Source organism: Sorex fumeus, unplaced genomic scaffold (assembly GCF_029834395.1).
Source record: "Sorex fumeus unplaced genomic scaffold, SorFum_2.1 ptg000072l, whole genome shotgun sequence".
NCBI classification, from domain to species: domain Eukaryota; kingdom Metazoa; phylum Chordata; class Mammalia; order Eulipotyphla; family Soricidae; genus Sorex; species Sorex fumeus.
The window spans coordinates 21,976,838-21,995,675 of record NW_026606129.1 but is presented as its reverse complement, the minus strand read 5'-3'; the positions used below and the strand labels follow the sequence as shown (position 1 = coordinate 21,995,675).

Here is an 18,838-nt window from a genome sequence, read left to right as displayed (position 1 = left end):
ATCTAAACACTAGATATCCAAAGGGAAAACTTGCTGATCATGATAATTTTTTCCTTCTTGGGGGCAGGCTTCAGCTTGGGAATATTCCATCTTACTCTTGGCTGCATTCTTGCATCTGTCAGCAGGACATTGTCCATCAGCAGTTATTGAACTTATGAGTAGAATATATGTTTATTGTTTTGAGCATTTGATAAATTTTCTAATGTTGATCAAGATTTTACCTTCATAAACTGAATGATAATATATTATTTGGTGTAAAAGAAGTATTGGCTCTGAAGATGAAAATTTTTGGAATAAGAGTTAATAGTCTCTGTGTAAAGAGACTGCATAAAAGGGTGAATGAATAAAAGGGTCTCTGTTATACAGATATCATCCGAAAAGTTTTTATATATCGGGAAAATTGTGGAGAAAGAAAGGTCACCATGAAGCACCTTGAGTTCTCCTAGAGGCTTGTGTTTGGCCCACGCTAGGAGGAATTGATACTAACTGACCCCATTTCAGAGTGTATCCCTCTCTCTGCCTACCCTAACCCCTGTTTCTACAGAATTTTAATTCAGAATAAAGGTATATATTTTTTTATTTCTTCACTAGGAGTTAGTGATCTCATCTATAATAGACGTCCTGGTGAATATCTTCGAGGGAAGGATAGAGAACGAGCCCAGATTGCAGCAGTTCGACATTGCTTTAAGAACTTCAACTACCAAAACTTTGACACCATGCTGGCTGCCTTCAGACACTATGACAAGGCCAGTAGTAATACGGAGCTTTATGGTTTATTTGTGGGTTTCCAAATTCCAGTAGGCTGGTATTGGTTAGGGGTCAGCAAACTAAGGCCTGTGGATGCAATCTTGGGCACACAGGTTTTTTCCAGATTTTAGCTATTGTGAACAGTGCAGCAAATGAACATAGAAGTGCAGATGTTATTTCTTTTTTTTTCCCTTTATTTTATTTTATTTTTTTTTACAGATGTAGATTTACAATTTTTTGTGCTTTGGTTTCAATTATACAATGATCAGATACCCATCCCTCCACCAGTGCCCATTTTCCACCACCATGGATAGTATCCCCCCCCCCCCACATCCCCCCATCCCCCCTGCCTCTGTGGCAGGGCAATCCCCTGTGTTCTCTCTCTCCTTTTGGGTGTTGTGGTCTGCAAAAGAGGCATTGAGTGGCAAACATGTTCAGTCCATAGTCTACTTTCGACATGCATCTCCCCTCCTGGGAGGATCCTCCAAACATCCTTTATTTGGTGCTCCCTTCTCTATCTGAACTGCCCTTTCCTCTAGGATACCCGGCTGGCCTCTAAGTTATGGAGTAATACTCCTGGTGCTGATCTCAGCTATTCTTGGGTATTAATCTCATACTTTGTTACTTTATATCCCCCAGATGAATGCAATCTTTCTATGTCTATCCCTCTCTTTCTGACTCATTTCGCTTAGCATGATACTTTCCATATTGTACCACTTGTATGTAAATTTCATGACTTCATCTTTTCTAAGAGCTACATAGTACTCCATTGTGTAGATGTACCAAAGTTTCTTTAACCAGTCATCTGTTCTTGGGCATTCAGGTTTCTTCCAGTTTCTGGCTATTGTAAAGAGTGCTGCAATGAACAAACAAGTGCAGATGTCACTTTGACTATACATTTTTGCCTCTCTGGGATATATTCCCAGGAGTGGTATTGCTGGGTCAAATGGGAGCTCAATTTCTAATTTTTTGAGAATCGTCCATACTGTTTTCCAGAAGGGCTGAACCAGTGGACATTCCCACCAACAGTGAAGGAGTGTCCCTTTCTCGCCACATCCACGCCAGCATCGGTTGCTTTTGTTCTTTTGAATGTGGGCCAGTCTCTGAGGTGTGAGATGGTATCTCATTGTGGTTTTGATCTGCATCTTCCTGATGATTAATGATGTAGAGCATTTTCTCATGTGCTTTTTTGCCATTTGGATTTCTTCTTTGAGAAAGTTTCTGTTCATTTCATTGCCCCATTTTTGGATGGGGTTGGATGTTTTCTTCTTGTGGAGTTTAACCAGTATTTTGTATATCCTGGATATCAACCCCTTGTCAGATGTGTATTCGGTGAATATCCTTTCCCATTCTGTAGACTGTCTTTGTATTTTGGTCACTGTTTCTTTGGAGGTACAGAAGCTTCTTAGTTTAAGATAGTCCCATTTATCTATCTCTGTTTTCACTTGCTCGGCCAGTGGCGTGGCATCTTTGAAGATACCATTAGCTTCAATGTCATGGAGAGTTTTGCCAACTTTATCTTCAATGTACCTTATGGTTTCTGGTCTGATGTTGAGGTCTTTAGTCCATTTTGATCTTACTTTTGTACATGGTGTTAGGCAGAGTTCTGAGCCTATTTTTTTTGCATGTAGCCGTCCAGTGATGCCAACACAATTTATTAAAGAGGCTTTCCTTACTCCACTTCACATTACTTGCACCTTTATCAAAGATTAGATGATCATATGATTGAGGGGAGATGTCGGTGTATTCAACCCTGTTCCATTGGTCTGCAGTTCTGCCTTTGTTCCAGTACCATGCTGTTTTAATTATTACTGCTTTGTAGTACAGTTTGAAGTTCGGGAGGTTGATTCCTCCCATTTTCTTTTTCCCAAGCATTGCTTTAGCTATTCGTGGGGGCTTATTGTTCCATATAAATTTCAGGAGTGTTTGCTCCATTTCTTTGAAGAATGTCATGGGTATCCTTATAGGGATTGCATTGAATTTATACAATGCTTTCGGTAGTATTGCCATTTTGACAATGTTAAGTCTCCCGACCCATGAACAGGGGATATCTTTCCATTTCCTCATGTCCTCTTTTATTTCCTGAAGTAGCGTTTTGTAGTTTTCTTTGTACAGGTCCTTTACTTCCTTAGTTAAGCTGATTCCTAGGTACTTGATTTTCTGGGGCACAATTGTGAACGGGATTGTTTTTTTTCATGTTGCTTTCTTCTCTCTCACTGTTTGCGTATAGGAAAGCCATGGATTTTTGGGTATTGATTTTATAACCTGCAACTTTACTATACGAGTCTATTTTTTCTAGGAGTTTTTTGGTGGAGGTTATTGGGTTCTCTAAGTAGAGTATCATATCATCTGCGAATAGTGAGAGCTTGATTTCTTCCTTTCCTACCTGAATGCCCTTAATATCTTTTTCCTGCCTAATCGCTATTGCAAGTACTTCCAGTACTATATTGAACAGCAGTGGAGAGAGTGGGCATCCCTGTCTCGTCCCTGATCTTAGAGGGAAGGCTCTCAGTTTTTCCCCATTGAGGATGATGCTTGCTGTAGGCTTGTGGTAGATGGCTTTAATTATGTTGAGGAAGGTCCCCTCTATACCCATTTTGGCTAGGGTTTTCATCATAAAGGGGTGCTGGATCTTATCAAATGCTTTCTCTGCATCTATTGATATGATCATATGCTTTTTATCTTTTCTTTTGTTGATATGGTGGATTATGTTGATTGATTTCCGAATGTTAAACCATCCTTGCATCCCTGGGATGAATCCTACTTGGTCATGGTGTATGATCTTTTTGATGAGTAGTTGGATTCTATTTGCTAGTAGTTTGTTGAGGATCTTTGCATCTGTGTTCATCAGGGATATCGGCCTGTAATTCTCTTTCTTTGTGGAATCTCTGTCTGCTTTTGGTATCAGTGTGATATTTGCTTCGTAGAAACTGTTCGGAAGTGTTTTTGATATTTCAATTTCGTGGAAAAGCTTAAAGAGCATTGGGAGTAAGTCCTCTTTAAAGATTTGGAAGAATTCACTAGTGAATCCATCCGGGCCAGGACTTTTGTGCTTGGGGAGACTTTTTATTACCATTTCAATTTCCTTGATGGTGATAGGTCTGTTCAGGTATTCCAGGTCTTCTTGGTTCAGCCTTGGGAGTCTGTAGGAGTCTAGGAATTTATCCATTTCCTCGAGGTTTTGATGTTCCGTGGCATAAAGCTTCTCAAAGTACTCCCTGAGGATCCTCTGCATTTCTGTGATTTCTGTTGTAATGACCCCCTTTTCATTTCTGATTCGGTTTATTAGGGTTTTCTCTCTCCCTTTCTTTGTGAGTTTTGCTAGAGGCTTATCGATCTTGTTAATTTTCTCAAAGAACCAGCTTTTGGTTTCATTGATCTTTCGGATTGTTTTTTGGATTTCCATCTCGTTAATCTCTGCTCTGAGTTTTTTTATTTCCTTTCTCCTGTTCGGGTTGTGCTCCTTTTTTTGGTTCTTCTCCAAGCTCTTAAGCTGTGAGGTTAGGTTACTTATGTGTGCTCGCTCCTCCTTCCTGAGGAATGCTTGTAGAGCTATAAACTTTCCTCTTAACACAGCCTTTGCTGTGTCCCATAAGTTTTGGTAACTCGTGTTCTCATTTTCATTTGTTTCTAGGAATCTTTTGATTTCCTCTTTGATTTCCTGTCTAATCCACTCGTTGTTCAATAGTGCACTGTTTAATTTCCAGGTGTTTGATTTAGTTTTCTGTTTTTGTGTGTGATTTACTTCTAATTTCAGCGCATTATGGTCTGAGAAGATTGTTGATACAATCTCTATCTTCTTAATTTTATGGAGGCATGTTTTGTGGCTCAGCATGTGGTCTATCTTGGAGAATGTTCCATGTACGCTTGAGAAGAATGTGTATTCAGCTTTTTGTGGATGAAGTGTCCTGTATATATATACTAAGTCCCTTTCTTCCATTGTTTCCCTCAAATGAAGTATGTCCTTGCTAAGCTTGAGTGTGGTTGATCTATCAAGAGGTGACAAAGCAGTGTTGAAGTCTCCCACTAGTATTGTGTTGCTATTGATGTCTTTTTCCAAATCTATGAGTACTTGCTTTAAGCACTTTGCTGGTCTCTCATTAGGTGCATATACATTTATTATTGTAAGTTCTTCCTGTTGTACAGATCCTTTGATCAATAAGAAATGGCCTTCACTGTCTCTTATGACCTTCCTCACTCTGAAATCGATGTGGTTTGATATAAGGATGGCTACCCCAGCTTTTTTATGGGAGCTGTTTGCCTGTAGGATTGTTTTCCAGCCTTTGACTCTGAGTCTGTGTTTGCTTTGACTATTGAGATGTGTTTCTTGCAGGCAGCAGAATGTTGGGTTCAATTTTCTAATCCATCCTGCCACTCTATGTCTTTTAATTGGTGCGTTTAGCCCATTGACATTGAGAGAGATTATTGTTATGGGATTTTGTCCCATTGTTCTGTTAAAATTTGGTGTATTTAAGGGGCCTTTCTTGCCTTAAAGTAGCCCATTTAGTTGTTCTTGTAACCATGGTTTTGAGTCTATGAAGTTCCTGAGCTGTTGTTTGTCTGTGAAACTGTGTGTTGTTCCTTCTATTATGAATGAGAGTCTTGCCGGGAAAAGTATTTTTGGGGAGGCATTTATTTCATTGAGTTTTTTTATTATGTCCCACCACTGTTTTCGGGCCATGAGGGTTTCATCAGAAAAATCAGCTGTGAATTTTAAGGATGCTCCTTTGTAAGAGATTTCTTTCTTCGATCTTGCTGCTTTCAGAATTTTGTCTCTGTCTAAGGTTTTGTTCATTTTGGTCAGAATGTGTCTTGGGGTATTTTTATTCGGATTTCTTCTAGCTGGTACCCTTCGGGCCTCCTGAATGTGGTCACAAGTTTTCTTCAACTCTGGAAATGTTGTAGCAATGATTTCTTTGACAGGTTCTTCTTCATCGAGGTTTTCTTCCTGTCCCTCTGGGACTCCAATAATTCTTATGTTACCACTCTTGGCTTTATCACAATCTTCTCTTGCCATCTGTTCCCGAATTGTGAGTCTCTTTTCCATTTTCTGCTCTTTTCTGGAAAGTCTCTGAACTTCATCTTCGAGCTCACTGATTCTGTTCTCAGCTGCTGTTACTCTGCTGCTGAGGCCTTCCACTGAGCTTTTCAATTCGCCTACGAGATTTTTCAGGTCTGACATTTCTGATTGCATTTTCCTCATTTCTGCCTTCAGATCCTCTTGTCTTCTATTGGCATTGCTTTCCATTGTTTCTTTTAATTCCCTAATCGTCCTAAGTAGCTCCCTTCTGAATTCCTTGTCAGAGAGGTTGTCTAACACTACAGTACTGTTGGTGTCATCTGGGCTAGACTCTTCAATATGAAAGTTTGGTGGGCTTTTGCGTTGCTTTACCATGGTGAGAGGTGTGGTTTAGTCCTTCACGTTCACTGTTACTATTCTGCTTGATATGCAGTGTGAGTTAAGATAGGCTTATGAGTTATTGGTTACTGTGTTTCTAGTGGCTGAGCTAAACGAGAGAAGTTTCCATCTAAGAAGGTAGTTTATGGTTCATATGGCATATGTAGTGGGAAAATATTTTGCGGCCGCGTAAGCGGCCGTGGCTCCGGAAAGAGTTCCTGGCACTGGGCGAGGAGTTGGGAACGTTTCCTGTTTGGAATTGGAGCCGTTCAGCTTTGTTGCCCAGAGCTGGGCCTCTGTGCCTGTCCCACGCAGATCAGGGGTTGAAAACCGGCTTTCTAGGGGCTGGATCTAGCTGCGCATGCCCAGAGAGGGTCCCAGGCCCTTGGGGGCGGGCTGTACCTGTTGGAATTGGAGCTGTTCAGCTTTGTTGCCCAGAGCTGGGCCTCTGTGCCCGTCCCACGCAGATCAGGGGTTGAAAACCGGCTTTCTAGGGGCTGGATCTAGCTGCGCATGCCCAGAGAGGGTCCCAGGCCCTTGGGGGCGGGCTGTACCGCAGATGTTATTTCTACTGTACTTTTTTGCCTCTCCAGGATATATTCATAGGAGTGGTATTGCTGGATCAAATAGGAGCTCAATTGCTAATTTTTTGAGAATCATCCATACTGTTTTCCAAAAGGGCTGGACTAGTCGGCATACCCACCAGCAGTGAGGAAGAGTTTCTTTTTCGCCACATCCGCACCAACACCGGTTACCCCTGTTCTTTTGGACGTGGGCCTCCATCACTTTTTTTTTTTTTTTTGCTTTTTGGGTCACACCCGGCGATGCTCAGGGGTTACTCCTGGCTCATACACTCAGGAATTGCTCCTGGCAGTGCTCACGGGACCATATGGGGTGCTGGGAATCGAACCTGGGTCGGCCTTGTTGGCTGCGTGCAAGGCAAACACCCTACCCGCTGTGCTATCGCTCCAGCCCCTCCATCACTTTTTTTGATTAGTAGTTTTACATGTTCACTCATTTTACTCCTGCTTTTGTATAGCCAATGGATAGTCAGCAAACAGAGACTTGGATATTTACTCAAAAAAAAAAAACTGAAATATTTTCTCATTGATCTTTCACATGCCCTCGACTCTGATCGCTGATTAGATCAATGGTTATCAAAGAGTGAGTCTTGCATTGCCTTCATTATTATTTGGGGATGGGTTAGAACACACATTGAAGGCCTACCCCGGCTTACTGAACTCAGGATTGGGGCTCAATAATTATTTTTACAAGCTATTTAGGTGATTCTGATGCATAATTCAAGTTTGAGAATCACTTTGTATGTATGTGTGTATGTGATGATTGTGTCAAGCCCCACACTGATCAGGGACTACTCTTGGTTCTATATTTAGGGGTCACTACTCAGTGACCAGAGGACCCTATGCAGTGCTATGCAAGTGACTTAACCTGTATAACCTCTCCAGCCTCCAGAGAACTACTTTCAGTAGACTTTTAAAATACAGTATGCTGAGAGCAAGGGGAGGGCCAGCATTGTGCATTCTTGGGAAGGACTTCTGGGGAAAAAACAATTGAATATGTTATATAAGCAGTACTATCAGTCTAGATTGAAATCAAACTTTAGATGTTTCTCCCTCTGGCTAGGAAAATAACTCACAGGATCTATCTGGACCGTGAGCACATACTTTATATAGGAGGCCCAGATACAATCCAAAGCAGCAGTGATTTCACTTTGACCCCTCCAAACCACCAGAGGAGGCTCCAAGCACCACTGTGGGAGTGGGCCCCAAAGAAAAAGTGTTTTCCTCTGGGGAGGAATGTATATGGCTTTGGGTTTGAGAAAGTAGGGTCATTTAAATTTAGGCTACTCTGATGATATAATTTGATAAAGTCAGATCAATCTAGTGGTCCATAATTAATCATCCATAGTCTTTTGCTTTAAAAATTATTCTAAATTAATGATAGTCCTCCCATTGTTCATCAATTTGCTCGAGCGGGCCCAGTAATGTCTCCATCGTGAGACTTGTTGTTACTGTGTTTGGCATATTGAATATGTCACGGGTAGCTTGCCAGGCTCTGCCGTGCGGGCGAGATACTCTCGGTAGCTTGCCGGGCTCTCCGAGAGGGGCGGAGGAATCGAACTAGGGTTGGCCATGTTGGCCGCTTGTAAGGCAAACGCCCTACCGCTGTGCTAATTATAGGCAAGAAAATGAACTTATTATCTTAGAGAACCATCAGGCATGTCCTTTATGGTAAAATTAAGTAGGAAAGAAATTGGGGAGAATTATTTAATGCTTATATACCTTTTAAATAGTTAACTTTTAATATTCATATAAAGTACTTAGTCCGTGAAGAGTTTTATTTCTCTGAGACAGTAATACAATGTTGTTGTTCTTAAAAGTACAGCTGTAGGATAACTTTTTAGCTTTTTTTTTTTTTGCTTTTTGGGTCACACCCGGCGATGCTCAGGGGTTACTCCTGGCTCATGTACTCAGGAATTGCTCCTGGTGGTGCTCAGGGGACCATATGGGGTGCTGGGAATCGAACCTGTGTCGGCCGTGTTGGCTGCGTGCAAGGCAAACGCCCTACCCGCTGTGCTATCGCTCCAGCCCAACTTTTTAGTTTTTATATTGTTGGATGTCCAGATTTAATTTTAAGGGAAAGAAAAACAACAGAACAAATACACTAGGATTCTTTTAATAAGTCTTATTGAATTATAAAATTATGTTTTAAGTAATTTATTTATTGCCACACCTGGCTGTGCTTAGGGGCTCTGAGGGGTCACACCCAGTGGTGCTTAGGGAATCATGTATGCTGGAAATTAAAAGCAGGGCCTCATAAATGCAAAGCAGATACTCTACCACTGAGTCACATCCCCAGCCTAATTTTTTTTAACTGAGTACTTATAATACAGCAAACATTTCAGACTTTGTGCTTGGGGAACTGAAAATGTGGAGAGTGTAAAGAAAAAAAAATTCCATACCCAGGAGTGCTAACAGCAGTCTTCAAAATCTTAAAACAGGACTAAAGAAAACTCTGAATGCTTCTATTATATCTATTACTTAAGAAGCATCTGAGATCGAATGATTTCTTTTAGGGGCAACTGCATTCAATGATAAAGCTGCTTTATTAAGATACATGAGCTAGGAATTGGTGAAGAAAGTAGATATTTCTTGAGAAGGCTGTTCTAAAGCTCAGTAATTTCAGGTAGCTATGAATATTTGGGAGCAAGAAAGGTTGAATATCTTTATTCACAGCTCATTGGTGAGTAGCTGTTTTGGAATAAGGGGCATCATTTTCAGACTGGACTCAGTACAGAAATTAAAAAAAACTCATGAATTTTGACTCAGATTAATTTCACATGACACATTGTTATGACTGGAGTTGACTGATTTGACTAGAATAGAAGACTCCACTACAAGAAAATATGTTAATGATATATTGTCCCATCAATAACTCTGGGAGGTTATAAAAGTTCAGTTTTCTAGGAACACAGGATCGGTGTGTGTATGTGTGTATCTATGTGTGTGTGCATGTAATGCATTGTAGGTGATGTGTCCTCCTTCTCTGTGAGACAAATAGGTTCATATTTGATAGGAGTCACAGGTTGGGCATGCTGTGGTAATCTGTGCATCAGATACATAGGATGCTTTCCTCTGTGACCTGTCTATAATGGTGGGTGTGTTTATTTGTACAATGCTGGCTTCAGGAAGAAGCAATTTGGATGGTTTAGACTTAATCAGAAGTTTGATTACAGTCATTCTTCTCAGACAATGGACCACTCTCATGGGGCATCTATGAATTTTCCACATGGGAAATTCAGTCAGCAGTTATGATTTGTTCCCATCATTTTCAGACTACCCAAAAAAGGTATCTTTGCTCTTCTCATCTGTATTATAGGTAAATCACTGGCAATAGTCCCAGGCCCTATGAATATAGCAGACACATCAAGAGAAGTATTGGCCAAAGTTATAAGAATAAGTTTGAGTTCTACCCCACTTAGCAGAGTCCATTTGGAGCCCTTCATTGTCAGTGAGTTGAAAAACAGGAGCCCAGTGAAGATCACTAGGTATTGGTGAGTAAAGCTACCCCCAGAATTTAGGGGAGCCTCTGAACAGATGATTGGATTGAGACAGTGACTTTCTTTTAGGAGGTAGAGTGAACACAAAGATGAATAATTTATTCCCAAAGGATTGCAGGCAAGAGCCAGAGAGATCGTGTGGAGGTTGAGGCACTTCCCTTTCATTCAACCATAGCCTTGGTTTATCATAAAGGTAAAGGTAAAGGCCCTCCCGTTGTTCATCGATTTGCTTGAGCGGGCCCAGTAACGTCTCCATTGGAGACTTTGTTGTTACTGTGTCTGGCATATCGAATATGTCACGGGGAGCTTGCCAGGCTCTGCCCTGTGGGCGAGATACTCTCCGTAGCTTGCTGGGCTCTCCGAGAGGGGCGGAGGAATCGAACTCGGGTCGGCCATGTTGGCTGCATGCAAGGCAAATGCCCTACCGCTGTGCTTATCATACTACTGCAAATGGTCTCCTGAGTGTTGCCAAGGTTCACTCCTGAGAACAGAGCCTGGAATAGCCCCTGAGCAAGCCCAGGAGTGGCCCCCAAACAAAACAAACACCAAACAAACAAAAATCAATTACTGACATTTTTCATGTGAAGATAGGATGTTACTGGGATCAACTTAGTTGGCATTTTGAATATATCATTGTTATTTCAAAAATGAAGCTTGTTAGATTCTTTCCACCTTGTTAGCCATTGAGTTCAAGTTTGTTCACCTTAAAACCATCATTATCCTGGAAAGTCACAGACATTCATTGATTAAGCATTTGGTTTCAAGAACCCAGTCACTGGAAAAATATATTAACTTCTGAAGTGGGTTAGGAGGCATTGGGTTCAGAATCTCCCAAGGCAACTGCAAGTGGTGGTTACGGTGACTTGTAACTAAAAAGAATCACTAGGATTTGTGGCACCATAAAGGTAGTACCAGGGCCTCTGGTACTTAAAAACTCTCAGGCATATAAAGCACTAATACTAAGTATGCATTCAGTTGTGTAAGCCACAGACTAGTGTATTGTTGGCTTTCCTATACTACTTTGAAAAGTACCTGCCCAAACTCCACTACTGATTCTCAGAAACTCCCTTTCAGATTGAGTGAGACAATGGTATTGGTGTTTATGTTTGAATCTATACCCCTCTGAAGTACCATGGTATTCTTGGTCAGAGGCTTATGGCCTTTGATACTCCATTTTTTAAAAAAAACAAGAGTTAGAAACATTTTCCAGGCCTACAGATGTGAGGGCAGGAATTTATTCAGAATTCATCAGGCCAGTTTCTCATTCTTCAAGGTATCACCATCATCAGCATTATGAATTCAGTCCTTGTCATAAGAGTTGAATATTAGCTAATGAGTCTTTTAAGGCTTCCCCTGGGAGTCCATCTCAGAGAACTGAGGGTTAAAGCTCTTTAGCTGCCAACACCCACTGCCAAATACTTAGGCCTTTTACTGTCCTCTCCAAATGTACTTAGAGTAGGTTGATAAATTGCAGAAGGGGCTGAGTGGTGAAAAGTTCTAGCTCTTTCGACCCTTCTTTTATAAGTACCATGTGCTCACTTCCTCTCTCTCACTTTCTCCTCTCTGTCCAGACCCTTTATAAATTTCCCTGCTTTTACTCTCAGTGTGGTATTCCAGGGAATGGGATGGAGCTAGGGGTTAGAGTGCTTGCCTTGCATGGTGTGGCCCTGGGTTTGATCCCTGGCAGTGCCGGGGGGTGGTGGTGGTGGAGGGGGAAGGAATTATCATCTGAGTAGAGTAAAAACCTACCCCTTTTCCTGCTCCAGAATGAATCTTAGTACTGATTCTTACAGTGAGTCCCTCTTTCCCCGAGAATGAGTATTATCAATAATAGAGCAAGTAAGTATCTTGAATCCGCCTTGTGATACTAGCCTCCACCTCCCCAATTTCTCCTCATTACCAGGCAAAAAAGTGGAGAATCATTTCCTACATAGCTGGAACACCAAATGTGTTAAAAACTTTGGAAGCATGGACACTTGTAGAATGCTGTCAAACGTAGACAATATTGGTCAAATGAAATGTCTAGCATAGCTCTACCACAGTGCAAGTTACGTGATATAAGGAAAAAACTTTAGAATGAATAAAGATTTCAAGCCACACCCTGCTCCAGCCAATGTCCAAATAACTGTGCACATAGCATATCACTGGCTCGAGCGATAGCACAACAGGTAGGGCGTTTACCTTGCAAGTGGCCAACATGGCCCACCCGAGTTCAATTCCTCTGCCCCTCTCAGAAAGCCCGGCAAGCTATGGAGAGTATCTCGCCCGCACGGCAAAGTCTGACAAGCTACCTGTGATGTATTCGATATGCCAAACACAATAACAATTGTCACAATGGAGACGTTACTGGGACCCCCCAGCTCGAGCAAAGCGATGAACAACAGGAGGACAGTGACAGTGATATCAGATCAACTAAAGAGAGGCAATTTCACTTCATATTTGGCTATTTTTGTGTAAATGTTCTTACTACAAAGATAGTCCTTGCAAAAAGAGCTCCTGTTTTTGTTTGCTTTGTTTCTTGTTTTTGGGGGTTTTAGTTGTTTGGTTGTTTTTTGGTTGCTTGGTTTTGGGGCACACCCTGAGGTTCTGGAGGACCATATAGTGCCAGGGATCAGGTGTTCTGCATGCATAGCATGCACGTAACCCTTTGTGCTATCTTCCATTTCCTCTTTTGTCCTCCTTTTTTCTTTCTAAATTTTCCCACTTCATTTAGACTCCATAGTTTCAAAAGTTGTTCATGATGCATTTGTTATAGGTAAGGTAAAGGTAAAGGCCCTCCCGTTGATCGTCGATTTGCTCGAGCAGGCCCAGTAACGTCTCCATTGGAGACTTTGTTGTTACTGTGTTTGGCATATCGAATACTCTCGGTAGCTTGCTGGGCTCTCCGAGAGGGGCGGAGGAATCGAACTCGGGTCGGCCATGTTGGCCGCTTGTAAGGCAAACGCCCTACCTGCTGTGCTATCGCTCCAGCATTTGTTATAGGCATTTAATATTCCAACACCAATCCTACCACCAGTTTGACTTTCCTTCCACCATTGTTCCCGTTTTCCCCACTTTCCTTTTTCCCTTAAACTTCATAATAGATGATGCTTTTGAAGACACTGCTCATTTCATATCTGTCTATCTATCTATCTTTGTTTTGTTTCTTTGTGTTTAACAGAATGCAGATGGGATAATAGATAAAGAAGAGCTTCGGGAAGCTTGTGAGAAGATCAACTTGCATTTAGATGAAAAGGTCTTGGACAAACTCTTTGAATATTGTGATGTGGATAATGATGGGCAGATTAGCCTCCTAGAGTTTGCAAATTATCTTACCTGGAAAGATAAAGTGCCTCTTAAAGAATATGAAGAGAGGGTTGTTATTAAAGGTAATTAATTTCTAAAGATGTGCAATTTTTTTAAATGGACTTTCATTTTCTGTGAGCTCAAATTTTATGAACTTTAATATTATATATTAAGTACATATACTTAAAATACATTATATGTTATACATATTATTTGCTTGCATATGCATAGAAACCTGTGGAAGCATAGGAAATAATTTTCTAATAATTTTTTCCCCTCTGGGACATAGATGAATGCCTGGGTGCATTAAAACTCACTCTTTGGGGGATGGGGGGATTGGGGGACTAAAGCAGCAGTGCTCAGGGTTTACTCCTGGCTATATACTCAGGGATCACATTGAGTGCGGGGGAGGGGAGTGGGGGAGCGCGTGCAGGGGTGGGGGTGGGGGGTGGGGAAACCTAGGACAGCCTCATGAAGGCAAGTGCCCTCCCTCTGTACTGTTGCTCTGGTTCCTGAAACTCACTTTTAAATTCATATTTGTTTCCTTTGATTTAAAACCAGGTAATATTCATCCAAAAAAAATCTCTTTAACATTTTAACATATCGTTGTCTTAGCATTATTAATTCCCCTTTCCCAGGAAAAACAACAAGTAAAATATAATTTCACATAAAGTATAACCTTTTAATTTTGTCTTATTTTATTAATTTTATTATTTAAAAAACTCTTTCCCTTCCTTTTGTCATTGCAGTGATGATGGGGAGTTGCTCGTTTTTGTTGGGCTGCGTGTGCTGACTTGAATATGGTGTGCTGGGATGCACACCATTCCTGAGGCTCTTTCGAGTCCCAAATGCAGTGCCCAGAGATGGTACTTAGGAGACAGTGACAGAGACTGAGTTCATGTTCTCAGGGCAATGCTCTACCATTGAACCACATCACTAGCGAAGCTTCTGATCCCTTCTTGAAATTTTTAAATTTTGTTTTGGTGACACACCCTCCAGAGCTCAGGAGCTGCTACCTGAAGTTGCTCAGGGTACCAAATGATGCTGGGATACAACCCCAACAACCTGCATGCAAAGCATGTACTCCAGGCCTTAGAGTTATCTCTCTGGTTTGTTTATCTTTTTATTTTGTAAGAAAAGGAATACAAGTGGTACTACATAGAAAGTATCATGCTTAAGCGAAATGAGTCAGAAAGAGAGGGATAGACATAGAAAGATTGCATTCATCTGGGGAACATAAAGTAACAAAATAGGAGACTAACACCCAAGAATAGCCGAGATAAGTACCAGGAGGATTACTCCATGGCTTTGAGGACAGCCGCACATGCTAGGGGAAAAGGCAGCTCAGATAGAGAAGGGAGCACCAAATAAAGGGTGTTGGGAGGTTCCTCTCGGGATGGGAAATGCATGATGAGAGTAGACTATAGTCTGAACAAGATTGCCACTCTTTTACAAACCACAGCACTCAAAAGGAGAGAGATAACAAAAGGGAATGCCCTGCCACAGTGGTAGGGGGGGATGGGGGGTGGGGTGGGAGGGATACTGGGACTGGTGGTGGTGGAAAATGGGCACTGGTGGAGGGACGGGTATTTGATCATTGTATAACTGAAACCCAAGCACAAAAATTTGTAAGTCTACAACTGTACCTCATGGTGTTTCACTAATAAAAATTTTTAAAAAAAAGGAAAGGAAAAAAATTATAACCCGTAAATATTTTCACTATCTCCCTGCATCATTAGCAGTATGTGTGGATATAGACATATTCATTTAAAACATAGCTAAATTTACAGTGAATGTGCCATTTTTTTATTTTGTTTTGTTTTTGAGCCACACTCAGTGGTGCTCAGGGCTTACTCCTGGCTCTACCCTAAGGGATCACTCCTGGCTGGCCTGGTTGGGGTGGAGGACAAGGGGACAGTGGTGGCCCTGTGGGATGCCAGGGATCAAATCCACTTCTACTGTGCACAAGGCCAGGTCCTTACCCACTATACTATCTGGCTCCTTATCTTTTTGAAAGTTGGTCTCTAATTTTCTGGGTAATTCAAAAGATTTTATATGGTTTCTCTAAAATTCATTTTCAGTTCCTTCATGTTGATGTAGCTATAAATACCTGGCGGTGTGCAGGGGACCATAGAGGGTCCTCACTTTGAAATTTAAATTGGTTACAGATATTTTTAAAGTAATATGGGTAATGTTGGTACCAGAGAGATAGTACAGCTGGTCATGCGCTTTGCTTGCATGTGACTGACCAGGGGTTGGACCTCTGGCATCCCATATGGTTTTCTGAGCATTGCCAGGAAGGATTCCTGAGTGCAGAACCAGCAGGAACTCCTGAACATCAGTGGATATGGTAACAAAACAAAACAAAACAAAACAAAACAAATAAATAAAGTAAGATGGATAATGTGATAATGATCATTACCCCCCCAAAAGTTTTTTTTTTTGTTTCCATTTCTGGCTTATTTCTTTTATCAGCTATTATTGTTCCCCAAATAACTTTTAAAGTTTATTTTGCTTTTCTGAATTGTTGTGCCAATTTCCTTTTTTTTTGTCAGCCAAAGTTGTGAGGTTTTTAGTTAAATCTTGTTACCATTGAGTATTATTTCAAATATATTTATAATTTTCTGTTTTATGATACATCATTTATTTTTTGATTATTAGAAAGAATTTTTTAAAATTTGTTCTTGGAAAATCCCTTTTCTAAAAGGTGAAGGATCAGAGAGATAGCTCAATGGGCTGAGCACATGCTTTGCATACAGAAAGGACAATATCTGAGTTACCCCTTCACTGCATGGTTTCCTTAGAATTGACCAGAGGCAGTCACTGAAAACAGACCCAGAAGATCCCTGGTTTGCAAAGCCCCAACATTTCTGGGTGTGGTCCCAAAGTAAACAAAAACAAACAAACAAACAAACAAAAAGTAAAGTGATAGAAGAGCCTTCTCCCTCCAAAATGTATTTTGGGCTTCATTGATGATGTGTTTCAATGAACATAACTGATGATGTTATGTTATGAGCATAACTGTTCCAGTTTATGGGGCCATCTTTTATATTCTATCTTCTAGAAAGTAAAATGCACTGTAGCACTGTCCTCCCATTGTTCATTGATTTGCTCGAGCGGTGCCCAGTAACGTCTCCATTGTGAGACTTGTTGTTACTGTGTTTGGCATATTGAATATGTCATGGGTAGCTTGCCAGGCTTTACTGTGTGGGCGAGATACTCTCAGTAGCTTGCCGGGCTCTCTGAGAGGGGCAGAGGAATCCAACCCCGGTCGGTCGGGTTGGTCAAGTGCAAGGCAAATGCCCTACCATTGTGCTATCACTCCTATTTTATCTAATATTTAATTTAATTATTATTTTGGTTTGTGGGCCATACCCAGTAGTGCGCAGAAACTACTCCTAGCTCTGTATCAAATAGCAACAGTACTTGCCCTTTCAGAGCATGACTTAAAGGGCCAAAGCAGAAGCCTATTTTTCAACCAGATGGTTTGAAATTTGTTCCTGGTTTAGGGTCTTAGCTTTTTTCAAAGGAGTTCTTGAGGTTTTTTCCTCTTCTAAGAGTGACCAGTTGCCAGAAGGGATATTTTCTTACACAAAAATGTTCTCTTATATCTGGAGGAAAGGGCATCAATCCTGCAAGAGCTGCTTTTGAATGGTTTTCTGAACTGTTTGCTACTTAGCCCAGATTTCAAATGTTTTCTTGGGCAGGTAAGCAGGGCATGAGATCTGAAATTCATAAAGGTATGAAGACTTTTAGACTTTTAGTGATTGTCAGTTGCCGAATGGGGTTATGTCTGCAGACTTTGGGGAAGTTTGTCTTTTTTGGTGGGCGGTAGTTACCACATCTCTCTGGTACCAAGTCACCTTTCCTTGTGCAACCCTTGTTTGTGTTCTCCAGAAGCTTGAGAATCCTTCTAGAGCTTGAAAGCCCACAGCGCCCTCTAGTGTGAGATGTGTAGTTGCAAACTGTGAAGAGAGTATCAGGAAGTTTAGGGTTGATTCAGCATAGCAAATCTGTCAAAGAAGGCAATGTGTCCTAAAATTTCAGTTTGAACTTAAGATTTTCTAGTATACAACGATTGAAGGAGATTATTTGAACATAATCGCATCCTGAGGCTACAGTGAGTTCTCAACTCCTTCCTAAGAGTGTTGTAAAATATGTGGTTCTCTTTCCACGATAAGAATCTACATGGACCGCTCAGCCCCAAACCTGTCTTCTATCGCCATCAGATGCAGCCCTAGCAACAGCTCTAAGTGCAAGATCAACATTATTAAGATATAACTTGAAAAAAGAAAAGAAAGAGGGCCAAAAACTTAGCTCAGCCTTTGCTTTGTTGACTTAGCTGAGTCTTGCTTTGCAAACAGGAAGACCAGGTTTGATCCCTGCACCTCATGGTCTTTTGAACACTCCTAGGAGTGAGTCCTAAGCACAGAGCCTAGGGAATCTCCCAAGCATTGTACAGTATGAAATGTACCTTTCTCCTCCCCCCTCAAATAAAAAGAAAATACAGCTTTTAAGGACTGGAGATATAGTACAACAGGCAGGGTGCAGTCCTTGCATCTTGTTAATCTGGGTTTGATTCCCTGACCCCACACATAGTCCCCTGAGCCCATCAGGATCACTGCCTGATGTGGTCCCTAAAAACATAGATTTTCATATTTGTTAAGCATTATTCCAAAATAAAGAGGAGTGACTAAAACAACGTTAATGTATATCCATATTTTCTGGTAGGTGACATTGGTCTGAATATGATCTTCCTCGGTGAGTGGTGGCATCAGAGAAGGGTTTATATCAGCACATTTCACTAAAAAGGAGGCTAAATGGGAAAAGTCATTTTGTTGCAGAGCAATAAGGTCAGAATAATATCATTCCTAGACCTTTTTTTCCCCTTTCTTTGTTAAAGGTAGAAAGCCAAGTTGTGTCAACAATCTTGAAGTTAATGCTGAAGAATCTGGACCAGCTCTCTTGATAAAACCTGAAGATGTTGTCTTAAAGGAACCAGGGAGTTCACAAAAGATTCTCCGGACTCTTCTAAGGCCAAGTGACAAAGTTTCTAATCACTATAAAACAACTTCTTCTGAGATTGGTGCAGCTGTGGGAGTTGATCCTTCTTTCTGTGAGTATGTCATGTTATTTTTCTAATTTTAGAAGAAGAGTAAACAGAAAAAGCAAAACGGCCCTCTTCTTTTCTTGCATTGTCTTCAGCCTCTATCTTGAAGAGTCTGTAAATTTCCCAAGCCTAGGACTTTCCATTCAATTCTGTATTCTTAGCACTCAGGAGCCTCAATAAATGTAGGTTGAACTGAACCATTGTTAGTGATGACTCA

General features: G+C 41.1%; 1 protein-coding gene across 1 annotated transcript in view; it reads left to right on the top strand.

Moving 5' to 3' along the window:
• Window positions 1–18,838, top strand: part of EFHB (EF-hand domain family member B) — a 64,398-nt gene that overhangs the window by 40,648 nt on the left and 4,912 nt on the right. Inside the window, exons 9-11 of the mRNA XM_056129306.1 lie at window positions 592–746; window positions 13,387–13,594; window positions 18,415–18,627. Coding sequence (XP_055985281.1) covers window positions 592–746; window positions 13,387–13,594; window positions 18,415–18,627 — 576 coding nt within the window. The remainder of the gene's footprint in view (window positions 1–591; window positions 747–13,386; window positions 13,595–18,414; window positions 18,628–18,838) is intronic.